Genomic DNA, 9,838 nt, shown 5'->3' with positions numbered 1-9,838 from the left:
GAGAAATCACCCCCCAGGGGGGGATGGCCACGCTGCAATCCCTTCTCTTCCATTCTCTTCTTGGGATCTTGGGCACGCACACACACACGCCCAGCGTGAGTTTAAGTCACCGGGTCCGGGACGTGAACTGTGGTCAACTACGTGGGAGTCCAGCGACATAGCCATTATGATAACTGCTGGTCCTGAAACTGGTATTTTATTTATATGATGAAAGGATACAGTGTGCTTTTTGAGGTATCCATTTATATGAATGTGGAAACATTGTTAATTTTTAAAAGAGACTGGTAATATTTTTGCCTTTGTACATTTATAAGGTCTGTGTTGCAACTACTCACCTCTACTGATATGGAGCAGGAAAGCAGTCACAGAGATTACATAAACAGGCATGTTTGTATTTCAATTAACTTTTTGTTATAAAAATAGGTGGTGTAACTAACCCTTCTAAACTATTATTTATGGAGCAGGAAAGCACTCACAGAGATGACAAAAAATGAGTGATAAAACTAATCCTTTCTAAACTATTATTTATTTATGAAATTATATTTGGTAGTACTTAGGCAATAATATTGGGTTGTTGAAAAGCCATAATATGTTTTTTGCACAGAACAAAACTTGTCATAACTCTTCCAACAACCCAATATCTTGTCAAACAATTATGGTGGGAGCCATCAGGTGGCATGGTAGTTAAGGTTCTAGACTCCCACATGGCTTATTGCAGCTTGAGTATCAGACCTGGTGACTTGCTTTCTCACTTTTCCTTTCTCTTTCTCTCTTTCTCATCTCTGATTAGTGTACATGAACTGTAGAAAATTTTAATAATAATTAATAAAATTAAATAAAAGCTTTTTAGAAAAATATGAATTAGAGAGATAGTCAATCACATTTTTTTTCCTTGCACTGCCTATTCCTATTCCGAGAGTCAGTAGATACTCCTGGCTTCTGTCTCAGGAATAGGTTTAGCACCCACATACATGTGTATGTTTTCTTCTGGGTCCAAAACCCTTTCTTTCTCTATTCATATTTCCTTTCTAGTTTTAGTTTTTAAAGTATTGCTTATTGAATTTTATTAGTATTATATTAAAAATCACTATAGGGCATGTACACTCACCAGAGAGAGACAGAGACAGAGAGAGAGAGGGAAAGTAAGAAAGCAAGCCACCAGGTCTAGGATTCTAGACATGAACCATGGCTGTTCATGAGGAAGTCCAGAGCCTTAACACTCAGGCCAACTACTGGCCCCTATTTTTCTTTTTTTTTTTTTATTTGAATTTGCAAGAGGGCACATTCACTTACTAGAGAGACATACACAGAAAGGAAGAAAGTGAGACAGCACCACCTTCATGAAATGGTTATGGCACAATTCCTTATGCACCATTTTTTCCTCTTATTGGGATTTTAGACAGCATACAAACTTTTATGGTATTTTCTAAGTCATTTCACTTGGGACCCACATCACAATTTGTGTCATGTGGAATTTAGCTACATTAATGACCATGCCATGGACTGGCTTTGTACCTCAATTATTTTTTTTTCCACAATTATTTGGTTTTGTAATTCTTTCACAAAAAATAAGTATTCTTATTCTTAGCATATTCTAACCTGAACATAAATATTTATTTTTACCAGTGATGAAAATCAAATGATTTCTATTATTAGAATGTCTGGAATTGCAAAATACTTAAGGAAAAATTCAAAACCTATTTATTTCTTATGTATTGGAAAGATAGAAGCATGATTTTTTATAACTTTCCATATTTCATATTTTACAATACCACATTTTATTTTGAGAATTACTTGATAGTGCATTTTGTATGACAGCAAATTTTGAGGTGCTCAGATGTTAAATTTCTTAGAATGTTGAGTCTTTAATCTTTAAAATATGTTTCTTTTTCTTCCTGCAGTATATTTCAACATGTGGTATTCTGACAGTAATCAATTCTTTGTACTTAACTGCACAGATGTTTGAGCATGTTTAAAAAAGTTATAAAATATTTTCTTAATAATTTATCTGTAATTATTTTGTACTCATTATCTGAGGATAAAAGTAAAATTCAAAGTTAAAGGCACCCACTGGTAGTCTTGATGAATACACATCCTCCCTTTCATCACCAGCATGATACAGTATGAGATCTAAGATTGACACTATCTTACTCAGCACCGAACTCCAAAGCTGTCCATTAGAAATAGTTTCACAGTTGAGCCTAATAGAATGAGCAGGGTCAGAAAACAGCTTACACATAATAGGGTAGAATAGTGTTTATAAAATAAATATATCAAAACAATGAACATGTGATTAAGAATAATAGTGTTCTAAGTTTCATTTCTTTTTTGTATGTGTGTGAGATTTTTACTATAGGGCATGTGTGCTCACAAGAAAGTCAGAGACAGAAAGCTAGAAATCACACCCCAGGAGATATGGCCATGCCACAATCTGTTCTCCTTTCTCCTCTTGGGATTTTGGGCATACATACACATGCAACTGGCATGACCTTCAAACCTCAGGGTTTGGAATTGAGCAGTGATCAGCCAACGGGACAGTGTATTCACCACCATGCACCCTTCTGGGTCCTATGTTTTAATTTTAATATTAATAGTTGCATTTTTATTGAGCAATAGTAGGGAATAACAGTGTAGTTATATTTCATACTTGTTTGATTTGAAATATCTGACTCTGGGCAAGAAACACAAATAAAGCAGCAAACAGGTCTTCCTTCTTGAGGAATTTTCTTGAATCCTGCAATACAACTGTGGCTACACACAGATCCAGGAGTCTGAGAAGAAAAGAAAATTATTAGTCATTATCATGTATGTTATGATCTATTTTAATGGGATGTCCCTATTTTTCTTTATCTCAAAGAAAATTTTGGCCTTTAGTATTTCATTGCTGTTTATTCTATATTACCTGAAATGTTTAAATTAATTTTTTAAGGGAGATGTCTTGGCTATAGAGTGCATGTTCTTGCCAGAGAGACCCTAAGACAGAGGGAGAAAGAGAGCAATCACCACCTAAGGTGATTACTGCACTGCAATCCCGTCTTTATTCTCCTCTCAAGAATTTTGGCATAGATGCATCTATACCGGTTGTGACTTTTAAGCCTCAAGGTTCAGGACTCAAACTGCAGTCAGCCATGTGGGAATCCAGATCTTTAACCACTATACTGTCTGCTATCTCCCCTTAACTACACTTCTAATTAAGAACTAGTTTACTTAGCTTTCTTATGTTTTATTATTTTTTAAATAATTATTTATTCAATTTATTGTTATTTTTTAAATTTGACCAGAAGGAGAGAGAAATAAAAGTGAGAAATCCATCTGTCATTTCTGGGACTTTAACCTCAATTAGCTGTGGGAGTTTGGTGCTTTAGCCACCTGCCAGTCCCCTTCATGTATTATTTACTGAATATTTCCAAGGTACCTAATTACCTTATTCCATAAATGGCTAAAAATATCTGTAGTGTCATTATCTTCTCCTATGCAATCACTTCATCCAAAACCATTTTGATGCAGGTTTTACATGGTATAAACTCTGAAAAGTTGTGTTCCTCAGAAAATTTATACTATATCTTCATGTCTGGTTGGGTAGAAAATTTTAGGTTCTAGATTTTAAAATACCTAATAATGTGATATGTAGATATACAATAAAAAGTTAAATTAAAACTCATGGGCCAACAGATATATGATGAACATGTGGTTAATCTATTTTTGGGTTCTGAGGCCAGTTGAGCACGGTTTTTCATATATTAACACAGTACATGTGCATGGCATATTCACATAAATCTGCAAAATCAAATTGTCTGAGAATATAGTCAATGCTTTGAAAAGTCTAGTACAATGGAGATTGAAATGCATGGGGCTGGCAGGTGCTATAGTGGTTAAGACATCAGACTCACACATGACTGACCACGAGCTGAACCCAGTGGATTGTTTTCACACTTGTCCTCTTCCTCCCTCTCTGGGTAAATTGAAGAAGGAAGAAGCAGAAAGAGAAAGATGAGATAATAAAATAAATAAATAGATATTAAAAAATAAGAATGGTTTGCAAAATGACAAGAAATGATAAGAAGGACTTTGTTCACAAATAATAAAAGATTTCAGGGCATAGAGAGTAATTTTTTATACACACACATATATAAATATATATGCACATAGTTAATATATATGTATATGTGTGTATATAATATATATACACATATATTGAGCAAGTTACTCTTTCATGTATATTATATATCTGTATATTATATATAATTATATATTATATATAAAATAATTATTACTATACAATATATTAATAATACAATATATGAATATATTATAATAACTATAATTAATAATATATTATATTAAAACAAAATATATTGTATGATATATTAATTATATTAATATATAATATATTAACTATGTATATTATTTGCATATATATTATATACATGAAAGAGGAATTTGCTCCATAAAGTCATAAGACATTTCAGTAAATGATAAACTGCATATATGATAGTGGTACTATAAGATAATAGGTTAGACTGTATAGATTCCATGTGCAACGTGCCATATCAACTATGGTTGTGGAAGTGCAATCTATGTTGTTCATACAATGACAAAATTCTAAAAAAATGCATTTCTAGGGGACCAGCAGATGACATCATGGTTACATTACTGGACTCCCACTTGGCTGATCCCTTTCCATGTCTCAGATGAGAAGATTTAAAACTCACACCAGGTTCATTTTTGTGTCTCCAAAATCCCAAGAGCAGAATGGAAGAGAAGATTGTGGCATGGCCATCCCCCTGGGTGATGATTTCTCACTTTCTGTTTATCTCCCCAGTGAGGTCATGTACCCTAGAGCGAACATCTCTCTACAACAAAAGCACACACACACACAAATATATTCTTTTTTTTTTCTTTTTCTTTTTTTGGAGAGGTTTTTTTGCTATAGGGTGCATATGCTCACTGGGGAGATGAGAGACAGAGAGACAGAAAGTGAGAAATCACCCCCCCAGAGGGGATGGTCACACCACAATCCCTTTTCCTCCATTCTCCTCTAGGGATCTTGGGCACACACACACATGTGCCCGGCATGAGTTTAAGCCACCGGGTCTGGGATGTGAACTGCGGTTGACTATGTGGGAGTCCAGCAACATAGCCATTATGCTAACTGCTGGTCCCAACAAAAATATATTCTCAGAAAATATTTCTCTTATTAAACAATGTTCAGTTCTGTATACTTAGCCATCATCTCATTGATATTATTAATTGCACTGCTGCTTGAATACACATAAGGAAACAAATCAGCTAATTAAAACCATAAGTTTTGCTATAGTTTAGAATGTATATAAGAAAAATTGAATAGTACAAAGTCTGTATGTAAAAGGCACATTTTATTATTTTAATTGGTATTTTGATTGAGGCAAGAGTTTAATTTTTCTTTAGGTACTGAATAGTCATGTTTGTTCACTGGAGAGAGACAAGGTCAGAAAGAGAATAACTGAGAAATTAATCCTCAGGGGGATGGCTACACCATGATCTCCTTCATTCTGCTGTCCTGATTGGGGCATGCACATGCACACACATGTCAGGCATGATTTTCAAGCCACCAGATCCCGTACTCAAACCATGAAATGACTTGTTTTCTAAGCGCCAACTACAAACTTTCTCCAGGTGTAATTCAAATATCATTCTTGTTGTAAATCAGATAGAAACTATACTTTCACAACTTTATTTGTATGTATGTATATGGCAATTACTTGTTTTGTTCAATAAATTTGTTTAATGTATTTGTCCCATTTGAAGAAAGATGTTTCATTAAAAAATTTATGAATTTAGTGTTTATTTTTAAAATTATTCATTCTATTTTATGAATTATTATTACTGATTTTTAGGTTTGTTGTAGGGCATGATTAGTCCCGAAAAAGAGACAGAGAGCAAGAAAGGGAAAGTAAAAAAAGCAAACCACCAGTTCAGGGCTTGAACTACATTCATGGATATGGGAGTATGGTGACTTAAATCATCATGTTTGTTTCTGGTTCCATGATTTGGTATTTATTTAAAATATAAAGCAACAAGAATAGCCTGAGATTAAATGACTCAAAGTGGTTTCATATTTTAAAATTGGATCACTGTTCTTTCCTCCAGGATTTTTTGTAGACAGTAAAATTAGTTAAGTCTAAAAGAATTTTTTTTCCATAAGTTCATGTTAGAATATTATGTAGAACTCATTTTTTTCTACATCATGAGTATTGCATGAAGGGATTATGTCTCACAGCATCTGTACCACTAGAGATAAAATAGATATGATCATTATGACAATAATCTGTGATGGCGGATGTATTCCTAAAAAACACACATAGATTTTTTCCAGTTTTGATCTATGTTCTGTCAAATATCTTTTCTTTGACATTTTTCAGTATTTCGCTGCACTGATGTTATTCATTTTAAAAGTTTATGAGAAGAGTAGTTTCTCTACTCTTCAGAGAGACAGAGAAAGAAAGCAACTTTCATGGAAAATGATCATGGAGCAATCTGTTCTCCACTAACAAATATGTGTTGAGGAACACATACATTCTTGGTGTGTTTCTCAAACTCTGGGTCCAAAACTCAAGCTGCAAGGTTGGCCAAGTGGAATCTGGCTACATCAATCATCAAGTCATAGGGTCACCCCAAATACTTTAATAGTTAAGTATCTATTGGCAGAATTCTTTAAGTAGAAAAGACAATGACCCATATACCTCGGATAAAAACAACAAAAATCAAAAACATTTTCTGCAAATTTTGCCTAATCTTGATTTTGAAAAGAAAACATAGGAGTGTGTGTGTGTCTGTGTGTGTGTTTTAAATACCTTATCAGGGACCAGTGAATGACATAATGGTTACATCACTGAACTCCCATCTAGTTAATGGTGGTTCAAGTTACAGAGGGGTGGCTTAAACCTTATACTGGGCATGTCTGCATGCATGCCCAAAATTCTGAGGGGGGCGGGAAGATAAAAGTAAGGAATTGTGACATAGGCAGGCCCCCTGTGAGGAGATTTCTCACTTTCTGTCTTTCTCTGTCTTTCTGACAAGCCCATGTACCTAAAAGCAAAAGTCTCTGTGTCTAAAAAAAAAAAAAAATCTCAGCATATGGTATGGTGGTTAAGAAAGTTGGTTTTCCATATCACCTAGCATGATTGATTGATTTGAGTTCTGAATCCAGTGGCTTGAAATCATGATGGGCACATATGTTTGCATACCCAAACCCCCAAGAGAAAAATGGAGAAGAAGGAACTGTGGTATGGCCATCCCCTCTAGAAGGTGAATTTTCACATTTTCTCTTACTCTCATTTCTCTGGTGAGCACCCAAGCACTATGAAAGAAGCTAAAAAGCAAAAACAAATATGCAAAACCATTCAGGAATCAGCAGGTGCTGTGGTGGCTAAGGTGGCCTCCCTCGTGGCTGACCACGGTGCTAATACCAGACCTGGAAACTTGGAAAGCACACAGGCATGGATGCATGTGTGCTTAAACACAGGATAAAAATGGAGTAGAATGGATTGTAGTGTGGCCATACCCACTGGGAGGTCATGTTTTTCTTTCCCCCTCACTTTCACCCTCTGATGAGTGCATGTGTCTATGACAGAAATCTTAAAGAAGAAGAGAAGAAGGAAGAGGAGGAGAAGAAGAAGAAGAAAAAAGGTCATGTTTTTCTTTCCCCCTCACTTTCACCCTCTGATGAGTGCATGTGTCTATGACAGAAATCTTAAAGAAGAAGAGAAGAAGGAAGAGGAGGAGAAGAAGAAGAAGAAAAAGAAGAAGAAGAAGGAGAAGAAGAATAACAAAAACAAGAACAAGAACAAGAGGAAGAAGAGGAAGAAGAAGAGAAGAAGAAAGATGGGGGAAAAAAGAGAAAAAGAAGATGAAAAGGGAAAATACTTTCAAATACTATGAGTGCTTGTGATTCGTGTTTACCTGCCAGGGAAGAATAGGCTGGTCTGCATCTCCTGGAGATCTCATTTCTATTTTCTGTAAAAGCATCTTATAAAGAATTTGAGCCACCACATGCACAGCATGATAGATTAAAAAAGCTGGAGTCAGACACAGTCATCATGTCCAAATAAGATGGTAGAAACTCTAGGGAAGAATTTGGTGGGCAGTTTTCAATTTTGCCACATAGTGATCCAGCAAGTGAGCAAAAGAAAAAGTAAGCCCAATGTTTACTGAAGTAAAAATCTTCTGAGTATTGGGAAGGATTTGCTGTCTTAAGAAATTGTTTAAAGCCAGGAATTTTTCTTTTCTGATTTGAAAATAAGAGGCTTCTGTGGGAAAAGTATGGCATCTTCTTAAAATTAATAAAAATACTTGTTCACTCTTGCAAGTGAAGATTTCTCATAATCTGTACCTTTCCCCAAATTAAATACAATTCTTTTACTAGGGTCTGGACACTGCCTTCATCACCATGTATTATATACACATTTGCAGAGGACACTCTGATCCTCAGCACAAGAGTAAAGTCATGTGATAGATACCTTTCATAGGAGGGAGTTTTTCTGTAAAGGCCACACAGATATCCTTTTCTGTCATCTTTGCCTTTACATCCTGAAGGAACTGCTCCCCTTGCATATCATCAGATACATAGAGTGCCACCCACGTCCAGCCAAAATGCAGCAACAAACAGATGATTCCATGAGTCAGAGAGCTGCCCTTGGTGGCCATCTGATAAACTGATGGAAATTGGTCTTTATCACTAAGGATGCGGTCAAAAGGACCATATGTGACCCGAATAAGCAAATAATAATAATAATAATAATAATAATAATAATAACCTAATTCTGACCTTTGTCAAATTTTGGATTCCCCAATTAAATGGGGAGGAGATAATTCTCTACCTGATAAGACCATAGAATGGGGTATGGAGTGAAGAGAATTCATGCTGTGGAACTGATGATATTATGTCATCATGAGTAACAGAACACTGTTTTTTAGTCCCATTTCTTTTGAGAAACGACCTGTGACTAATCCAAATAACAATATGGCTCCCAGACCAAAGCATATGAGAAAAAGTATAAGGTTCAATACTTGTTTCAATGTCTACAGTGGGAACTGAGGAATGCATATATTTATTAAAATGGCACAACAAGAAATTGGTCATTCTGCCATCCTGTGCTCATGTGACATGTGGATCAGAGGCTTCCTTTCCTAGCAGTCAATAAGAAAAATGTCAACTCTGAAAAGAAAATTAATGTTAAAGCTATTTTTAATCACTATAGCACAACCTGTATTTTCTTAAAACACAATTAGTTAGCCTCTCTGATGTTTTTAAATACAATTTTTGAAGAACAGGATTCTCATAAGCTGACTGTGTATTCCAGTAATGTCTCCTGAAAGTTTTATTAGACAGTTTCCCTAAAAGAATCTCTGAGGTGGAGTTGTTATGTGGAGAGTAACTGGAAGTGATTTCAATAGATCCACCTTCCTGGGTGTGAGGAAGGCCAGAGGGAGCTGGTAAACCTCAGCTACTGTAACTGAACCATAGCCAATTTAGAGGATCTCCAGTTATGGAATGTCCTTTCTTTGTTCAATGACATAATGAATACATTTTTTATATCTTTGTATCTAATTGATCTCTGAATGTCCCCTGATATAGGCCTCTCCTGAGATGAGGTAGATATATTTGCTGCATACTATTTAGGAAAAACATCTTTAAGTTGGTCATCAATATTCCAATCAGAGAGTGTTTAATATAATGGCCATGGACAGAAATTTGGGTGAAATTTAAAAGATTCCACTTCTCTACTTAGTTTTAATTTGTTAGAGGGAAAATTGAATCATGTGTGCTTGTCACAAAGAGACAGAGGGAAAGTAACAC

General features: G+C 35.3%; 1 protein-coding gene across 1 annotated transcript in view; it reads right to left on the bottom strand.

Moving 5' to 3' along the window:
• LOC114008210 (vomeronasal type-2 receptor 116-like) overlaps window positions 1-9,838 on the bottom strand; it is a 16,758-nt gene that overhangs the window by 1,865 nt on the left and 5,055 nt on the right. Inside the window, 2 exon segments of the mRNA XM_027772828.1 lie at window positions 1,334-1,336; window positions 2,648-2,771. Coding sequence (XP_027628629.1) covers window positions 1,334-1,336; window positions 2,648-2,771 — 127 coding nt within the window.

Source organism: Tupaia chinensis, unplaced genomic scaffold (assembly GCF_000334495.1).
Source record: "Tupaia chinensis unplaced genomic scaffold, TupChi_1.0 Scaffold000306_1, whole genome shotgun sequence".
NCBI classification, from domain to species: domain Eukaryota; kingdom Metazoa; phylum Chordata; class Mammalia; order Scandentia; family Tupaiidae; genus Tupaia; species Tupaia belangeri.
Note: the sequence above shows the minus strand (reverse complement) of the source record. Positions and strands in the feature narration are given on the sequence as shown.